At 39.5% G+C, this 20,486-nt stretch overlaps 1 protein-coding gene across 2 annotated transcripts; it reads left to right on the top strand.

Annotated features, from left to right (window-relative positions):
• Nucleotides 1–1,182: 1,182 nt before the first annotated feature.
• On the top strand, nt 1,183–19,867 carry LOC134535112 (sorting nexin-4-like). 2 transcript variants are annotated; one of them, XM_063374033.1, is made up of 9 exons: nt 1,183–1,420; nt 4,603–4,709; nt 6,017–6,233; nt 6,989–7,094; nt 7,761–8,008; nt 8,587–8,797; nt 10,762–10,894; nt 11,799–11,913; nt 13,602–19,867. In XM_063374033.1, the coding sequence occupies exons 1-9, from the start codon at nt 1,346–1,348 to the stop codon at nt 13,650–13,652; spliced, it is 1,263 nt and encodes a 420-aa protein (XP_063230103.1). In that variant the 5' UTR covers nt 1,183–1,345; the 3' UTR covers nt 13,653–19,867. The 2 variants fall into 2 exon arrangements, with proteins under 2 accessions (XP_063230103.1, XP_063230102.1); XM_063374032.1 differs by having other exon boundaries at nt 1,194–1,420; nt 10,741–10,894.
• Nucleotides 19,868–20,486: the final 619 nt, after the last annotated feature.

Raw genomic sequence — 20,486 nt, forward strand, 5'->3', positions numbered from 1 at the left:
GCCAGCCGAGCTTCATAAATATAATCGTGTGCATCCTGACTTCCAAAACTGCATATCGCGGGTCATCGTATATCGTAAAAAAATTCATTAAAAACTTTTAACTTGTTCCACCGCACGCTGCTCCACTTCTAATGTTACCCAACTTGTCGAAAAAAAGTTCAGTCTGTTTTTCCAATATTTTTATACAAAGCAAGCATCAGAAAAAATGACATCACGAGAAGTACTCATTAGCGAGTTATGACACGTTCAACGAGTAAAATGTTTTTTAACTAATGGAACGGGTTCGTAGGCTGGGAAGGAAAGCATAACGGAATAGTAGTGGCGAGTGCAGTTGCGACATACTCGTTTATCGATTAATGGAACAAGTTATGCTCTAGAGACCCCTAATCCTTAACATATATTATGGACCATTACTATATGGATTTTTGCCAAATTGTTAACATCATGGCCACACATCATATATAGAGTTGGACAGTGGCATTAGTTTTCATTTTCATGTGCTGCGAGCTACGAGTTTAGAGAACAGGTAATTTTCGGTGTCCGTGTTGCCTTCATTGAACGAGTAGACTGTAAAGTCGGGGGATGCTGAGTAGTACTTGGATGGCCCTGGTGATGGAGGTAACTTGTTGCAACCACGAAGCGGAGGAACGAGTGAACTACTCGCTCGTTGCCAGTTTTCGTCCGACTATGGGTCTCGCGCTGGACTCTACTAGGAGAGTAATGATGGTGAATGAAACCGCATGGTTCGTGGTTGTTTATTTAAAAATCAACAGGAACTTTTCATCACCAATACAAACTTTATAATAGGCATAGGTACCTATTAAATCTTGCTGTCTTTTACATATATTTTTTAATGTGTTATGAAAGGTAGATAATATTTACACTCCATATGTTTGCTATTTCTTTAGCACAACGTTGAATGTTGTTTGTATTAATATGATTTGTGGAACTGCTTTTTAAACACATTTTGAATGGTAATTTTTGCTAAGTCAAAATTTTCAAGGAGACTATTATTCTTTGCATTTTCTGCTTAGGGGGATTAGCATTGAGGAAATTTATGAAGTGCCATGTTTCAATTCGTCATTACTACTCCAATTTAAATTATTTTTGTTTCCACAAGATTATATATTTTTGTATCCTGCTATTTTATTTTATTCGAAGGTTATCCTACACAATACGTACATGTACAGGTGATAGGTGACTTAAGGAGAAATTGGGAGAAATTTAGTTCTTCAGTTAACACACCTGGGATGTAATGTATTTTGACATTTTGACAGACTAAACGGTTGGGATTCAAGCTATTAAAGTTGGGTTTAGTTCTTTTCTTGCGTCATTTTTATTCCAAATGGAGGACAATTATATCAAGGATTCTGAAGAAAAAGAAAATGCAAATATCAGCCCTAAAGAAACTGATAAAAAGGTAAACGTTTGAACATATATTTGGAGATGTCATAGTTTAGCCTTACCTGTTCTGGTTTCTGTTAACTATAATTGTGTGGGTACTTTTTTTAATATTTCATTGTTTACAACTTGTGGTAGGTTAAGATGTTTCGGGTAATCTATTCCGGGATTGACAGTTGTGGGTATTATGCTGATGCAAAATTAGGATATATACATACTATGAGCAGTATGCAATTGAAATGTAAAACAAAGTAGGGTAGAAAATAGTCTTTGTTCCCGGCCGTAACGTATTGACATTATCATGTTAAGGGGCCCGCCTCGTCAGGGGTGTATGTGTGTTAGTGAGGCGGGATGATAAGCGCGATGCTCGCTGGTGCTTCCAGCGCGGTATAGCCTCTAAGCGCAAGGCTCTGAACTGGCGCGCATTCGTCTTGTCGTCACAGGATAACTGTGAAATTTGAGCGGTGACCGTAACATTATATGGCGGAGAAATGAAGATAAAGGTGTTATGCAAGCCCCTTAAGTGCTTTCAAGAATCTGTACTGATTGTTTTATGCCTAAAAATTACTCTGAAAACACGCGTTTTAGGCATTTTAACGCTTCTAAAAATACAGTTTAAAAACTTAATCCGAAATTAAAAGTACTTTTCGGTCCTCAGCGAACTTTTAAATGCTATTCGTAAATAGGCCCCACTCGGATATCTTGAGTAGTTTTGAAATCGCGTTGTTTTTTTTGAAGCTCTGCACACTGTATGTGTGCCCAGGTAGGCGGGCCCCTTAAGAACATTTTTTGGTATGCAACAATTTGAGACCCGTACCAGGGGAAGGAAAGTAAAAAGCTGTAAAACATGCAGCGCAGGGCAGCAAGATGGGTGACAAGTATGTAGAGGATAAGGGAATGCATAGACCATCAGTGATCATGAAGGAACCAGGGTGAGAGATACTGCAGAGGAGTAGAATAGAAAGTCTGGTGATACTGTTAAGGTGATCAAGGAGGATGGCGGCTGGGGTAAGGTGAGCAATAGGTCTAACAGTGGGGGGTATAGTGGGAGGGGGGGGGGGACATGAGCAGAAACTACAGAGGGAAGCCCAATCGCACGTGTATGCAATCAAATTAAAAACAAATTGTAATCTCTGGTGAACCACAGTATTATGTTGCAGCTAGTTGCAAGTAAACCATAGGGTGTTGACAGCAGTATTCAGCAGAAAACAGTCTTGGCTACACTATTAAAGCATAAAACATATTTACATTATTATTTATACATTGATGGTAAGTTTTACAATAATTTTTCACCATCCCTTAATCCAAAAATATCATTTAACGTTCATATGGATTCAAACATGGGGGTGGCAGTTTTTCCAAACAGGTGAGTTTAAAGTAGTTATTTACATGTTAAGTTCTTGGCAATATCTGAATGTGCTCTGCAAATCATTAAGTAGAAATAAATCAAGGAGGTGAATAAATCTTTTTTCTGGTGATTCAATTAATAAATGTCAGTTTTGTGATGTTCTATGAAGGGGATCATACAAATGAACAAAATTTTAATCTCATTCAATTTGAAAAAAATATGTAGATAATTAGCAAAATAGCAGTAATGTTATAAATTAGCATTAAATCATGGCATTTAAAGCTTAACATAGCACACAAGTAGAACCCACAACTTGTTGCTAATGTTTCCGACACTTTCTGATGGACTGTTGCTCAAACTAAACTCGGGTCCTCTTCAGTTTTCATGATCTTATTTGTGTGCGGTTTCCTGTCTTTGCCTCAGAAAAAACATTACAAAGGTTTTTAACACAATTTCCTACATTTTATGTCACTATGAGGTATAATGCTATCCTTATTAAGGGTTGATTTTTTTTTTTTTTTTTGTAATTGTAATTTTGTCTGGCGGACTTGCAGAAAGTAGGGGGGAGCTTGCTGCTGACTCTGCCTGACAGTAGAATTCAAATTCATCATAAAGTAGATGATTTTTTAAAAATATTATTCTGTGCATGTTTTTCTTACAATGAATCTACCTATGGACCCAATATAAACTAAGTGTATAGTTATATTATCATAGTTAAAACACAGTTGGAAAAATAAAGGTAGTGATGTAAAGCTTAGAAACTAAAAAAAAAAATGGTGCAGTCGTAGAAAATAAATGAAAGATTTAGAGATTTTCCTAGATAGTTATTTCTAGTGTAATTGATTTAAAGGTTTCATCTGCATTGCAGTGCACTTTTTGAGAGTGACATATGACAAGTCACACTTAAACTAAAGCCAATTATTTTAAATGGCTTAGCCTACTTCACAACACGGTATTGATCTTGCCTGTGCAGACTTTCATTGGCTTGTCGTTCAATTTATAACCCCAAACATTTTTTTTTATTATTATTATGTCAAAGAAATATAACAATTTGATAAAATGACATTACATATTAAACATGACATTTTATTGTTTAATGGAAGCTAAAAGTATGTTTTAATATGCCGGCCTATACTTTACAACTGTGCACAATGTAAGGTCTGGCGTGTGTCCTTTCACATCACAGTTGGCACAATTGTATAGTTTGGGAACTGTACATTACAAAAAGGTTAATACTTTTGATACCACCTGCTCCGGCAACATATCCTCGCACCAGCTCTAGCTGGTGAATATTCACGAGATTCTTGTTGACAGTCGTGGAGGGAAAACTGGAGAGCAGCAGTCGCCTGGGGCTCTGAGGCAGTCGGGATCGTGAATGTCCCCATCATCTTAACACTTGGTTTATTTTATCTGGCCTGTTACTCAGTGGTGATGACGTTCTTGAATGGCTAGGTAGTTGGATGTTGGGTATGACAGGACCAACACAAGTCAAGAATATATTTATTTTTATTTATTTATTTATGATTGTCACATGCCCTCCAGCGTTGATAGGCATGGCATAAAGATACCAAGGACAGTGTGGGCACTGCAAGTAGGCAGGTACCGCTCTCAGGCAGGCATTACGTACATGCAGGGACTACAACACGACATGCGGAAATACATAAGGCATTAAAACAAGGAAAGACAATACAAATGTGAATGATGAAACACAAATCCTATATAGGTGCATAAACACATGACATTGATGGACAACACGGGGTTACATTTAAATAAGAAATAAAGTTATTAATTTTTTTTTAAAAATAATAACAAACATTTAGAGAGTATCTCTGTAATTTCATACATTTTTGCAGGATGCGATCATCGACCACCTGGAAATCTGTGTCACCGAGGCAGAGAAGAGAGAAACTGGTGCTTTGAACATCAGGGATTTCTACACTGTGTACCTCATCGAGACGAAGTGAGTGCAAACATCATCCACATCATAGCAAGTTGTTGCCATTGTAACGCTCTTTTAACGAAATGATGCAGAGAGAGAAATGCAGTGCGAGGTATCTTGCAGTTGCCGTGTTTTATCGCGTGTCGTCACACTTGCATGATTATCTTACCGTTATTTCAGGGTGTCATAGTTTGGAGAGAAAAAAAAATTTCGCATAAATGTTGCATGATGTTTTTGGTCCCACTGTTACATTCCCAGCACTTTGTGTAGGTAGTAAACACGACAGGATAAAACACCGTGCAACAGCAATAGGCTTTCAAGTTGTTGTCGGGCAGTTTGGCAGTTGTAATGAGAAAATACAGTAATTACAGTTACACGAAAATTCATTTAAGATGTACTGCACAATACAATTTCCCATTCAGTATATTCAAATGTTTCGGCCCACATTTTTCTTAATAAGATAATACTTTATTTTCCATGTAAGAAGTTGCTTATAAACATTTTTTTCCCTTATAAAACAATGTATTTTAAAGTTGAAATCTATTATTCATTCTGATATTAACACTTACTTAATTAAAAGCAATATTATGAAGTTGTCCAAAGTGTAAATTTTCTTTTAAAGACTTTTTAAAATGTTATTACCTTTATCTGTTCTTCTTCACCCCTGTTGCTGCTTATAATAATTTATCCAGCAATAGTTGTTATTATTCATGTTTGGTTACGTTGATGCCCATACCTAGAGTGTACGCACATAGTCAAACATCAATATTGATTGCTCACCGATCCCATGCAAAGCAAGCGCTCTGTCTAGTGCCGAGTAAACTGCATTTGATGTCCTGTGCTCTTTTGTGGTTAGTGTGTACTAAGACGATAGTTATGCGTTAGTTCTGGCTCACGTTTAGTTCACGGTTTTGGTTTTTCTATTTAAAGTTGATTTAAATATTGTTTTTTACCATGACCATTAATTTAAATTTTTTGACTCGCTTTTGTATAGTCTACTTTTTAAATAAACGTACCTTCCATGACTAGGTTTTGATTTTATGAATAACTTTACCTCAAAAAAATGCTTTACTCGTGTAAAAGTTTCCCCCCTACTATTCAAACTGTGCAACAATTCTGCCATAAAACATGGTATTAGGTCAGCTGTAGCTTGTTTTAACATCTAATACAGCTTGCGTGAAGTCACAAAGACACGAACAGTACTCGTAATTTTGTTGTGCTTGAGAGACAACGTTGCAGAAACTCATCAGACTTACATTTGCAGGACTCTGGGTTGTGACGTGTGCGTTGGGGGCGGCGATGCAGACGGGGCTGTGTGTGGGGCGCAGGGTGATGGACCCCAACTGGGGCGGCTCGCTCACGACCTTCAGCAGTCTGTGGCGCCGCTACAGCGAGTTCGAGCTGCTGCGGGCGTACCTGGAGGTGAGCTACCCCTACATCGTGCTGCCGCCGCTGCCCGAGAAGAAGGTGATGTACGCCTGGCAGAAGGTGGCCTCGGACACCTGCGACCCCGACTTCGTGGACCGGCGCCGCGCCGGCCTGGAGGTGAGGCGCTTCGTTGATCCTGTAACAACGTCCACGCCTCCCGTTTCAGGTCAACTTTTAGACTTTTCCAATTGTTTTAACTTTCACGAAATGAAAAATTTATACAGCGCATACTTCCTGCATAATTAGCAGCCAAAGTTGCATTTTTATCATTTTTGGGGTTGTACAAATAAGGAGAATTTAATTTATTTAACAACTGAAACTTTTCAGGTTTAACTGCAATTGCCACTGGCTACTTCATGATATGGTTTGTCTTTCTATTACAAAAAACTCATTTCAGGTTTCTTGGCTGTCAAAATCGTTACAAATTTGAGAATTTTTGAAATGCCAGGTAAAATTAATTAATATTTTCTGAAAGATAGGAGAAACTATTTTTTAGCTGACTGTCACTATTAATTACAAAGCATTCCATTAATTTTATCATATTGTTAGACAGAGCTAAAAATGTTTCAAAAATAAATATTTGAAAAATTTTATAGCATAAACAACTGTTGAAAACCAAGATGGTGTCATTGGTATGCTTTCTTAGAAGAAAGAATTGAATATTATCAGCTGATGCTCTTGATGATATACAACAAGAAAATGTATTTTTAAAATTCTAATTCCAAATTTTTCTTTAAAAATATGTCTCGGATACATTTGACAGTTTTCACTGCGCTATGAAGGTGTAGTGCTGGTGCCAGAGCACACCGGCACGGCGCGAGTGCGTTGGGGAGAGAGTGCACGGCAGACTGCGAGCGCTGCGCGTGTTGCAGAACTTCCTGCTGCGCGTGGCGTCGCACCCGCTGCTGTCCTACGACCAGCAGTTCATCGGCTTCCTGCAGCAGGAGACCGGCTGGAGAGAGAGCTTCAAGGACGCCGGTCAGTCCTGCCACCCCTTCCTTCAGGAGCTTTGTCTGTCTGTAGTGCATGCCTGCTCGTCCGGACACCGGCTAGTCTGTGCTGTACAATCAGTAAATTTATAATTTTAATCACCTATATTGTTTTTTTTTAAATCTGCATCAGTTCACATGTTAATAACATTTGTTAAGAAAAAAAAAGGTTGATTTTTTAAATATTTTTTATTGTTTTACTCATCTAAAATTTGCATTACGTGCATTTTAAGCCAAATTTCGTTCCAGCTGGATTTTTTCAGTGATCTGGATAAATTCTCGTCCTATCTGGTTTGATACATTTCACAAATGAAATAAATAAAATGAAGTAAAAAAAAAACAACAAACAGTTTCAACAGACCTCATTTATACCTAAATAAGTGGTTTTTTTTAATAGAAACGAATTACAATGATTATTTGCATAAATTGTAACGAAATAAATAAAACGAAAGGCATGCAATGTGTGGTAATGTTATTTTCGTGAACATGTTAAAGTGAAATAACCGTAATAATCTTAAACGATACAAATGGAACTGAAATAAATCCACTTATACGGGTTGGGCTGTGAGTTCACCGTCGGTCGGCCCGGCAGTAAGGGATGACGGGGGTTGCGAGTGAGGGGGAGCGACGGGAGCGATGGCGCGCGTGTCCCCAGGCTACCTGCAGCGCGCCGAGTGGAAGCTGAAGGCCCTGAGCGTGGCGGTGCGCCTCAAGCAGCCCGACAGGCGCTTCGAGGCCATCAAGAACTACGGCAACGAGCTGCAGAGCAACCTGGGCAGCTTCCTGCGCGTGCGCGCGCGAGCCGTGGAGCGCGTCTACACCGTGCACAAGCTGCACACCAACTACGGCCGCGTCTTCAGCGAGTGGAGCGCCAGGGAGAAGGAGATGGGCGACGGCCTGCAGGTGATGTCGCTTGCCGCTCCGATCACCGGTTCCTTTTTTATTTGTAGTGGCTTTGAGCCTGCAAGTACTCGAGTTCACCGTCCATATTTCAGTATAGATATTTTACTAACCACATCCTGTTGATTTTGAACCATCTCAGAGTGTAAACCTTGGCGGTGGTGGTTAAAGTCGCACTGACGGCCACGACGCCCCTCAGCTGTCCTCCAAGAAAGACCAGTTTTATTTTTATTTCTGGGGGATTTGAGCCTGCAAGTACCTGAGTTCACCGTCCATATTTCAGTCCATATTTTTTTCTAACCACTTCCAGTTGATCGTGAAGCATCTCAGGGTGTAAACCTGTGCGGAGGTGGTCGGTGGTGGTCAGAGCCGCACTGGCGGTCCACGATGCCTCTCGGCTGTCCTCCACGAAATACCAGTTTTTTATTTTTTATTTTTAGTGGCTATAGTCAGCAAGTACTCGAGTTCACCGTCCATATTTCAGTCTAGATATTTCACTAACCTCTTCCTGTCGATCGTGAAGCATCTGGGAGTGCGAACCCCGGCTGGAGGTGGTCGGTGGTCGGTGGTGGTGAGCGCAGAAGGCGGGCCACTACCTGGACTCGCTGGCGGCCGGCGTGGACGCGCCGCTGGAGGAGGAGGAGCTGGTGGCCGACCAGCTCAAGGAGTACCTGTTCTTCGCCGGCGCGCTGCAGGCGGTGTGCCGGCGCCAGGAGGCACTGCAGCTGGCGCTGGAGCGGGCCGAGCTCCAGGTGCTGTCCCGCACCGCCGAGAAGGACGGCGTGCAGCGAGGTGAGGCCCGCATTCCGTCATCCCCAACTACCTTTCCTCGAACGAGTCTTCTTACGAACCCCCTGGGATGGTCGGTCAAACCTTCGAGAAAGTCTGGCAAGTCATGGAAGTTGTGCCAAGCATTCCGTCAGCAACAACTCATCCCAAATTACTTTTCCTTAAACGAATCTCACGATGGGGAAGGTTGACTCAAATCGTCGTTTTCGAACCCCCTGGGATGGTCGGTCAAACCTTCAAGAAAGTCGCGAAAGCCACGGAAGTTGCGCCAGCGCGAGTACTTCAGAAGGGAACGTTTAATGCTCCAGTCTCTTCGCCTGTCGTCGTACAGGGTCCCGTAACAGCCCAACAACAGTAAAAGAATTTGTATTTCCTAGTTAAATTTCCACACCTTCCGAAAATGTAAAATTTCTCAGTTCTAAAGAAAAGGAAAGGATAAAAAAAATTTGTTGCAAACTAATTTATAAGTTAAAAAAAAATGTTCCTGCCAAATTTTTCATACATCCAAACAGTTTAATTTATTGGCCAATGTCCACCCCAACCTGCTCCGCACTTAAGTCTTCACTCCGAATCACGGATGGCAACTGCTGTTGCGTGAATAGTTTAGTGGAGTACTACACGCTCCAAACTGTAACGCTTATGCAGATGTAGTGCGTGTGTAGCCTGAAGCTGTATGGCATAAGCATAACAGATGAGACAGGACAACGCTTCGGAATGCGATGGTAGTGTCACGAGAAGGAGCTGGTCTAGGGTCCCTGCCACTTCTTTCTTGTTTCTTGTGTCTCCTGGGCCTCCTTCGCAGGGGAAGTTTATGTTCTGACACTTCCTGTCTGGTCTTTCTATGAGGTGTGAGAAGGGAAGGGGAGACTGTACCACTCCTCACCCCAACACACACATACTAGATGACAGGGAAGATCATTTTAACTGAAAGTAGTCCTATGGAAATACAACACTGACCCAATATATTTCTTTAAACATAATCTTAATACTACTATGATATTAAATTACGTAGTACTCATAAACTGTATATATTTGCAACAACATTAGTTGACATAGTTTTGCAGTCCTACATCACTTACAACTCAACCAACAGAACTTGTGTTAACAAACTCTTTAAACAGACCTCTGTTTCCTTTTGGGCTGCAGCCCTCACCCATCATAATACATACATAACTTACAATTGCATTGGTCCGTAGCTGCTTACTATTATTTTGTGAACAGATACTTATATTTTTCTCGAACAAATTTCCGTCAGCGTAAATTAAATACTTACCCAGCGAAAAAATAACTATTGCTAGATGTTGCTGCACCACAGGTACAATGCTGCACCAAGAAGTAGTGACAAGTGAAACAACTGTGCTGTCCAGAGGCTGGGTGACTTGTGTGTGGTCCTATTATTGCAAATGAAACGTTGATAAGTCGTACTGAACAAATAAACAAACCCTGTATTAGAACGTGATTTGAAATTGTGTGAAGATTATTTTTGAACTGAGAAACAATTTTTAAAAACAGGACCCAACCGAGAACCGGGAGAATAGAGAACTGACACATCACTAGTTCGCTCCCCTCCTTGTAATTTCTGTACCCATTTGCTATCTTTAGTCTTTGCTTCATACTTGAATATACATTTCTTAGATTTATTTCCTTCCCTGTGTTATTTTCATGTATTTTATTCATGTGCTTTCTGTTCCTCAGTTTCACTTTCTTCCTTTAGATATTTAGTATTGCTCACTCTCTTTTCTTCCCACTAATTCCTTTGTGACCAATTCTGCCAGCTTGTTGCTAGCCACGCATGACTGGGCTCACTTCACTTCTGTTCAGCGTGGTGGTGGTGGTTGCCCTGGTGGTGGTGGTGGTGGTGGTAGCCCTGGCAGTAGTGGTTGCCGTTGTGCTGGTGGTGGTGGTCGCCGCTGCGGTGGCGGGCGGAGGCGTGTAACCCCCAGCAGGTAACCTGCTGTGCCTTGCAGGCCGGGCGGGGCTCATGTCGCGGTTGTTCGGCGTGGTGGACAGCGAGGAGGTGCTGGAGCAGAAGGTGAGCCTGCTGGACCAGCGCATCCAGGAGGGCCGCTCCTCCATCTCGTGCGCCCGCGAGGAGCTCAGGTGAGGCACTCTGCGCGCAAACATTCATGGTTCCTTTTTTAAAATTAACGTAGGTTTTCCTCCTTTTTTTTTTTTGATACGGAAATAATTTACTGTAAAACTGCAAAAGGTGGCATAAATGTTTTTTTTTTTCAAAACGAATAACTATTCTATATCTTACCTATATCTGAAAATCTCATGTGGGTCGTGCAAAGTATTTTTATTTACCAAAAATTTGTAAATGAGACTTGACTGAAGAAAAAAAGGAAAATCATGTCAGTTTGCACGCATTTGAAGGATCATCTTGATGCACATCCAGACTTCATGGCCCTGTGAACAGCAAGTGGCTCGCCTTTTCATAAGAAGGCACATCAGTCGGTCAAGCATCAAGGTCATGTTCATTTTTTTTTACATATATGTATATGTATATGTAGTGAGGGAATAGTGCAATCATAGTTTGCTCCAAGGGGAACAACTGTTAGAAATTTGCAAGGGTGCACTGCAACGTTTGTGAAACGATACACGGGCCAGTGGCTTCCCGCTCCGCCATGGCACGCGTCGTCTGATCCGCGACGTTTTGGCCAAACAATGTCTTGTCTGTGCACATCTCCAGATTTAGCACCACATGACTTCAGGCTAGCCAAGGGGAGTATTCTGAAAGAGATTAGATCAGATATGGAAGCTTATTACTTTGTTCGTAAATAAATTATTCCTCGTATTTTTTGTTTACTGTTGTTAAGGTATGCACATTTTAGTTTCCATTCCACGCCATCTTTTTGTGGGTGCTCAAGCAGCATGAGACTTGAACTAATGTGCAGTGCGACTATAGCTGGCTTCAGACCACGTGGATGTGGTTGTGGTTCTGGTGCTGGTTGGTGTGGCCCAGCCACGAGGCCGCGGCGTGCCATGTCGTGTTGTTGTGCAGCGAGTTCTCGGCGCTGGCGCTCACCGACGTGGAGCGCTTCCAGAAGCAGAAGGTGCTGGACATCCGGGAGACGCTGGCCAGCTACGTGTCGCTGCAGATCAAGATGTGTCGCAAGGTGGGTGTTGGTCCGTCCGCCCTCCCGGGCGGCTTCACCTGCCAGGTTCCAGCCCTGGCGCTGGCAAACCCTTGCTTTACGAAGTAAGACGTGTTGGCTGAATCATTCACACTCTCCTCCATTCTCATCACTTCTCATCTTAACTGTGTGTGTCTTTGAGGCAACAATATTTTTTTTAATGAAATTTCACTACTTTGTGAGCAAGGTTTAAACTCAATTGAATCACCAAACACATTTTTATCACATTATAAATTACAGCAATAAATTATGTTACTTTTATTTTTTTTAAAGATTTGAAAATATAGACACATTACTAGGGACAGGCTTTCTTAGCAAAAAAAATAAAATCTGCAGGCCAATTAGACTGCAAGATGGTATGCCTGTGCCAGCGGTTTCTTCCTTGTGACTGGCGGTCGTCTGTGGAATAAGCCATTGCCCTGTTATACTTGGCCAATTAGGACGCTTTTGCTTCTGGGCCAATTTATTGTGATTGGGCTGACAGTATAAATGTACCTGAAAGAAAATGGACCAATCACGAAACATAGATGATGCTAATGATGCTACAGTGCTTTCAACTCTCACCTAGTCTTGAAATTTTTTCACGAAAAATACACATCCCTACACATTAGTTTTGCTGTTGAACAAAAGCTACTCTAGCACGTGAAAGATGATATATTTTAATATATTAAAGATCAACACTGAAATTATAATGCTCTATCTTTAAAAGTAACTTATTATTGATACTAGTTGTAAACGAATAAACCTCAACAATTGTAATTAATGTGTAAATAACATGCATAAATGAGTTTGTATCCAAGTAAATACATGAGTACCGTATTACCCGCGGATATGGGTTGCAGCCTTAATTTTGGGCAAAAATATCTAACATTTTCACGGCAGTAGAATACAAGTGAAGTCTTAATGGTTTGTGTCTCAGCGTATTGCCACACTACGGCACTGATGTCCTTCAACTTTCCCTGCTTCATTCTTTATGGCCCTTCGCCCCCTCCTCCACTAGCACTGTCTGACCAAAAATACGAAGAAAAATATGTTATTTTTTATACCCATGTTTCCCTTCACATCTTCCCCAAGAGAGGAAAGACCGCAGGCTATTTCCTTGTCAATATTTTTGGTCATATTCTTCAGTAAAAACAAGCATGCTCTTTACAGCAGTTTTGTCATGAATGCAATGTTGGAGGAGAAAGCGTAGGAAATCTCATGCAGAAACGCACAATTGCTTCACAAAAACCTGTCGAGATAGACGTGGCAATTGTGCAGGGCGCCAGATCACAAGGAGAGACGGAGAGAGAGAACCACAAACACTGCTGTGTGACGCACTCCCTCCCTCTCGTACCTTCTCGCACTGGTTTATTTTTGGATTCCCCCTCTTGCCGAGCTAGTCACTTAAACATATGTTCAACCACAACTGTGCAATGTTGATTTTTTTTTTTTTTACCCCAAATGGAAATTTTTGCTTATGGTTCGCAGTGCATTTTACTAAACAAAAAATTGGCATAAAATCTGCGGCCCATACGCGGGTAAACACGGTAGTTTAAAGATGATAATCTGGAACAGTGGTGGAAATCAGTGGATTGAATCTCCAGGTGGGAACTGGAATGCAGTCTGCGCTAGTGTCGAAGGGGTGTTGTTTCTGGTGCCTTGACGAGCGGCCCTGTGTGTGTCCCCAGAACCTGCAGACCTGGACGCACGTCAGGGACTGCCTGGAGGGCATCCCGTAACTGCCAGCGTTCCCGCCGCCGTTCCAGCTTTAATATAACCACGTGTACACTTAGCTTGGAAACCTCAGCGTTTCACATGACTGCTTTTCTATTGTCTTAGTATTAAGTATTATTTATTTTGTTTGTGATATATATATATATTCAGGTTTTTACATGAAATATAGCTGTTCTCATGTGTCATTGTGTGCGAGTAGAGCACGTTCATGATCTCTGCTGCAATGCGTGTGTTCTGTTGCATTCAAAAAAATTATGGCTGTGCGAAATAATTGTTTTGTGGCATTACAGTTTACAGTGTGTTACATATCAAAAAGTATTGTATCAAATCATTAGTAGTGTTAGTGTCTTGTTTCGCAGATCTTGGGTATTATGTTTTGTTTTTTTCTGTTAGAACTGTAGACGTACGTAGTTCTCTTGTTGAATCGTGTCGACTCGACATTTTTGTTTCTAAGTATCTGTATCCACCAGTCTTGTGTATTCATATTTTAGGTTGGATATTGTACTTCTGTTTGTTTAGTTATTGCTAATATTAATTAAGTATGGCCAATGAGAAAAATCTCCTGGATTTGTTGCAATAATGAAGAATGTTTGGTTTTTGAATGTTAAGTTAGAAGATTTTATATGTTGCAATTTTTTTTAATACAAACATTTTTTTAAGGCAGTTACAGTTAGTGTTTGATATTGTTTTGGGGTATTATTATTTTTTTTTTTTCATCAATGAAAACTATAAAATAAAATTTACATCATAAGTGCCATAAAATATGACCAACACTTCATCACTCACTCACAGAAATAGAAATTATGTAATATTGGTGAAAGAATTCTGACATGGTCCTGCTAATTAAGCTAGGTGTATAAATGCTTTATGTTGCTTGAAATTTTTCAGTTTTGAAATGTACATATTTCTTTCGTAAATTTAAATGTTGGCTAGTTGTTTCTCAAACTCCAAAATGTAATTTTGATACCGCCCGAAATCAGCTGGAACGTATGCCAGAGTACCTGGTGCTCTGCTGCTATGCACGTACTGCTGGTACTCCGGCACCGCGGCCAATAAGAGCTGTCTCGCAGTCACAACACCAGGTTTACATCATGCCTTTAGCTGTACATCATCTGGGCAGAATCTTTCCACCAATAAAACATTTTCAAATCTTTATTATTTTTTTAAATGTAATTTATACTTTTATCTGACAAAAATACCACAATTTCACGTTGTTAATTGATTGTAACCATTAACATGCGAAAGTGTGATGCAACTTTACCGCTGTTATTGAGGCTTATTAAATTTTTGTTTCGTTTGGATTTCTAGTTTGGCAGCACCTGTTCACTTTGTTTGTTGATAATTTGACGATAAACTACAACTTATTTGTGATTTGATTGTGTCAATTTTTCATGTTTGTGTTATTGATGTGTAGTTGATCTGAGCTTGTGGAACGCGGTATTCATCAGTGGCCCAGCGCCCGGTACTCACTGCTTGGCTTGAGTGTTGCAAGTGGCAGGCAAGATCATGTGGCATCTCCAAAACTGCACTGGTAAAGGGCTTTAGGATAAGCCTTTTACTTTTATTTATACTATTCTTCTTAATGTTAAAACTACAAAGCTTATTTGAAGTGTACTTTTTCTTGAGATGGATATTTCTGCAAGTTTTTGGCTTGAGCCAAGCAGAGTTCAGTATTTATACCTTCAAGTAGAGTAGAGTCCAGACTTATTTATAGTAGAGTAGTGCTCTAATAGTTGCAGAGTTTTTTTTTTGTGAAGAGAATTATATTGGCTTATACTATAGCCGTAATGCTAATGGTAAAAAAGAAATATTGCATGTAAAAACTTAATATTAATTTTTTTTAAGTAGTTCTATCATTGGTACTGAGTCAAATAAATAAACAAAATCAATTAATTTTATCAGTAGTTGGGTTTAATACTATAAATTTTTTTTTCTTGTTTAGGAGTATCTCAAATATAGAAGTAGTTCAGCAGAAAAAAGGCTTCTTAAAAATAAGGGGAATAATATTTCAATCAAAAGGTTGGTTATGTTAATGTCTGCTACATTAATTATATACTGTTACATATTATTGACATAGGCCTATAAAATATGTATTCTTAATGTATCTGACCTAGTCAAATATACATTACACTTAAGTTTATATTTAATCCCAGAATCTGTAATGTTTTAATTTTAAAATAACCAAATGAACTTTTTTCAAACATCATTAATGGATGTGTTAAAAACTGTGCTTTGACTTACACCTTTATAAAAACCCATTTTATTAAAAAATAAAATAAAAAGGCATTAACTAAATGCAAATTGCAGTATAGCCTCGTGTGCAAACAAAAAAAAACCACCAGAACTTTTGAATATATAATCAAAGATATGAAGATACAACTTCAGTGTATCACTTTTGGTTTTCTATACATTCATGCTGAACATTGATACTATTTATGACACTAGTTGAAAATACGTAAATACTTTCTTTTCAAATTTTGTTTGCTGTGGTACAAGTCTGTGGTGTACTGCTGGTATTTCAATCCATAATGGTATCAATTTCTAGTGTTAAAAGACAAGTAGCGGCATATACTTTTCCCAATGTTGTAACAATATAAAATACCCATAATTGAAGAAAACTTTGTAAAAAGGGAGAAAACATAAATAAAAAGGTTCTAAGTACAATATTTTAGGGTAGAGTATTTGCGTAATAGTCGTACGTGATATGTTCGTTGCACTTGTCTATTAAAAAAAAATACTGTTTAGTCTTGTCTGGTTGAGTACAATAAACTCTACTCAAGTTGAGTTGTGCCGAAGTGCTCACTCAACTCTGCTTCAGTTTCTAAATCTCGGCCCATCTCAAATTGTTTCAGGTTCCTACAAGATGTTCTACATTTAATAACGGAACTGTTCATAATAATGTATGTTCAGTATTAAATAACAAAACTGGGTTTATCAAGTACATAGTTGAAAGTTACTGTAGACACGTGGCCAATCTAGTGTGCTAGGTACTTAAATGTTACATTCGTGTGATAGTTTTTACTCAGATTGGTTTCATTTTTAAGGCCCATTCTCCAGTGACCCGCAAGTGGAGATGGATCTCGCGGAACGGAGTGTCTGAACTGGCAGGCGCATGGTCCGGGACCTGTATGATTGGCTCAGCAATGCCGAGCGACCAATAGAAGCCGTGCATTTGGCTGTGGCGGTAGACATGTTTATGTTGTAAATATGTTAAAAATTGTTTCGAGTACAATAACATATACTGTTAGATTATTACTTATTGATTTATATTTATTATATATATATATATATATATATATATATATATATATATATATATATATATATATGTAAATCATGACCATGTTATTATCTTGAATCTAAATTATTTTAAAATTAAATTAGTATTTCATTCGTATCCATTAAAATTCAATCTCATTGGTTGCCATTGCTACGTTTTTTGTGCAATTGGAAGCACCGATGTTGAAGTTTTCTGGTAGATCTGTCTCCGCTCGTGTGACGTGTTTCTGTGTCATTGTAGTACGAGCCTAGCACGAGTTAGTATATGTTCAAGTTCAGTGTTTTTGTTTTTGCGGCAGTAGTGCATTGGCAAACATTTCACTGTTTCTGTTTTGTTTAATAGGAGGATGTGTGTGTCTTCCATTGCAGTCGTCTTATGTGTGTCTGATGGGAATAATAAAGTGTGCGAGCCAAGATCCCAGTAAACGGGTACGGCCACGCGTGTGCATCCTCCCTAATGAAAACAAGATTATCTCAACAGACTAGTGTCGCTTATTAAAATTGATGATCTTTTTTTTTATATATAGATAATTCCTGGAAAAAATTAGTTCCTTCTGCTAACCAAAATAAAAATATATAAAAAAAAATTTAAGGATTTAAGATGTTGGGTTCATTTAGTTTTACAATTGTTTGGAGTGGGTCGTGGGCATAACTTATTGAATACATAAATAGTCCTATATTATAAACAATAATTGTTGAGCTTTGACAATCACGCCAGCCGTGTGCAGAAGCTTTAGGCTACGTAACGTGGCGACACGCAGTCGTTCGTTGGAGCAAGCATGAATTTTTGTCACCTTAGTATTTTGCTAGCAAAACTTTTTTGTGTGAATATATGTGCGAGAAGAATAAGCTAGGTACTCAGATTGTAATGAACTGACATATTTTACTTTTCGCGGATAACATGCACAGCCATATTGCTGAAGAGTCGACATAACATTGGTAGCTTGGAAACCATTCTCTTCTGTATTAGGATTCTGGAAGTTATAGTTCTATTAGAACCTTGTGATTGTTCTTCTTAAAACTTATTCTTTCTCCATTTCCTATTTTTTTTAGAATTGTAACTTGACTCGTGGTCCCATTTTCACGTGCATTAGTGTGTGGTTGCGATATTGCAGATGTTGCCTCCCACTGCGTGCCGCGTGGCTTCGCGGTTGGCTGCTCTGGCGAGAGCTGATTGGTGGACTGGCGGCACCCGCCATGTTGTCTCTAGAACTTGACGGGGTGTGGGTTCCTGATCATGTCCCTTTTTACGTCATTTCTTCCCCTCTGCCCTCGAACTGCTAGGCCACGGGGTGGGCAGCGTCGAAGCTGTCGTCCGCAAGTGTTGCCGTGACAACAGCTGAACAGTGAGTAGTGCATAGTGAATCAGTGTTTGATGAGTGTTTGAGATAGTGGTTAAATAATACAGTCAACTAACTGCAGTGCACACTACTGTGGCAGGGACCGATTCGTGAGGCCCCACCCCCTCCTATATAGTCTCGTTAATAACAATGTTAGTACTCAACAGTACCTAGTTAATTATTTTTGAAAATTACAAAGATATGGAAAGGTAATCTAAATATCAGTAATCTCTATCACAAATTTTTAACAAGGTGTCAGGTCCTATCGCTTTGCTACCACGTGCCGACAGCCAGCGAGACGCCACGAACTGAAGGATTGTGTTGCACAGAGGTTAGCAGGCTCGTCAGTGGGGGCAATGTTACAAACTGTGCTAGAAGAAATATGACGCGTGATGGTTATTATTCCTGTTATGCTTACCACATGTAATTTTTATTGATACATATTTAAAACAGTAGTATATGTGTTAACACAACTATATTGACATTAATCCTCATTAAAAGTTAACTATGTCTCCACTCTCCGTGTAATGTGTGTTGAATATTTGTTCTTTTTACCAGTGGGATGAGTTTGAAACTTTTGATATGCTCTAGTCAGGTGTGCGTGTGCTTAGTTTCCTCGCTGGGAATGCTTGATCACCACAGTTGCGGCAGAAACAAGATGTACTGTTATTCCTGCAGGTGTGTGATACTTATGAATATTGTATTGCTGATGTTCTGATTAGGCAAGTCCCCTGCCTGTGGCTCACTGCTACTGCGCTGCTGTTGGTCAGCTCACGGGGTAGCAGAGTCTGATCAAAGACAGGATACAGCTGTTGCACCAAATTAAAAAAAAAAGTTTTCTTTTGTCCACGAGAAAGCAATGGGTGAATATTTTGACCGTCATATTGGGAAGATAAAACTTACAATCGTTGCGTGGCAACAGTCACTTTCGCTAGCACAGCTCCATCTGGACCATCCGACAACATGACCGTTAAATCTAGTTACGCCAGTTGCACTTGCATAGTTACAAAGATTCTTACCAAGTATAAACGTATAACACTGTAACAGTGTTCAACTACATCAAAATCTTAAGTGGGATTTTGAGTTTGCAGGCAGACAGTTTATCTTTCTGATAATGATTGAGAGCAACAGGAGTTCGTGACTTTGGACTTGACATAAACTAATCACATTAAGTCCCTTTGGCTAATAGTACATGTGTAATCCAATTTATTTCTTTCTTTGTATGTAAACATTAACATCATGATCCTGTGTGTATGTTCACGTTTCTTTTTATAGAAACTTTTTTTTAGTATTTATTTATTTTTGTACTCTAATTATAAGAATCAATGGAAAGTATACATTAGTTTGTTCTCTTTGTTGTATTAAAGAATGTATAACAAAATTGTTTAGTTGAAATCATGTTGGAAGTAATATTTTGGTATTTTGTGTTATGTTTTTCTGTATTGTTGTTTTCTTAGGTTGTCACTTGAACAGTGGAGCGTTGGTGCCCGCAGCCGCGGGGCAGCAAGTGTGTAGTTGTTCTGTGTGTAGTTAGCTTGTCATGGGACCAGGCCGTTGTACGTCATGTTCTGTGTGTGGTCACAATAAAACCAACCACACTCCTTCAGTGTATTCATTCACGCAAGCACTGCACCCGTCAGTTGTGTTGCAATCCTAGAACCCACCTGAAGAGTTGGGTCTCACCACCTTGGATTCAACGTGGTTAAGGTCGTAACAATTTATTTTGTTGATCATTAATAAAAATCCATCTTCTTTGAAGCAAAGAGTACATTTCATCTTCTTTGAAGCAAAGAGTGCATGTTTAGATTTTGAGTACTGATATTTCTACCATCGTTCTTGGCTAGCAATCTCACAGGGATTATTGTCATCCTCAGGCATTCCACACAATAATATTTTTTACACTAAAATGTCACTAGGACGAACTTGATAAAAATATTTTTTTGTATCTAATAATAAAAGTACTTTATGTTAACTGTAACTATAAATTAAACCTATTGTAGGGATTTAAAATGACATATACTTTTAAGTGAGGAGTCCTGGACTTGAAGTACATGGTAATGTGATTTCACTATATGCTTTAACGGAGCCAATGGTTCAATAACAACTACCGTTAATTGTCATAGCCGACACTGGTTGAATGCAGCCAAGGTGGTGTTACTCGGCTTGTTCCTCGGCTGGTCTGTGCAGTCGCCGCTAGTAGTTGCCTTGCACGGGCTCTTG

This window comes from Bacillus rossius, chromosome 8 (assembly GCF_032445375.1).
Source record: "Bacillus rossius redtenbacheri isolate Brsri chromosome 8, Brsri_v3, whole genome shotgun sequence".
Taxonomy (NCBI): Eukaryota; Metazoa; Arthropoda; class Insecta; order Phasmatodea; family Bacillidae; genus Bacillus; species Bacillus rossius.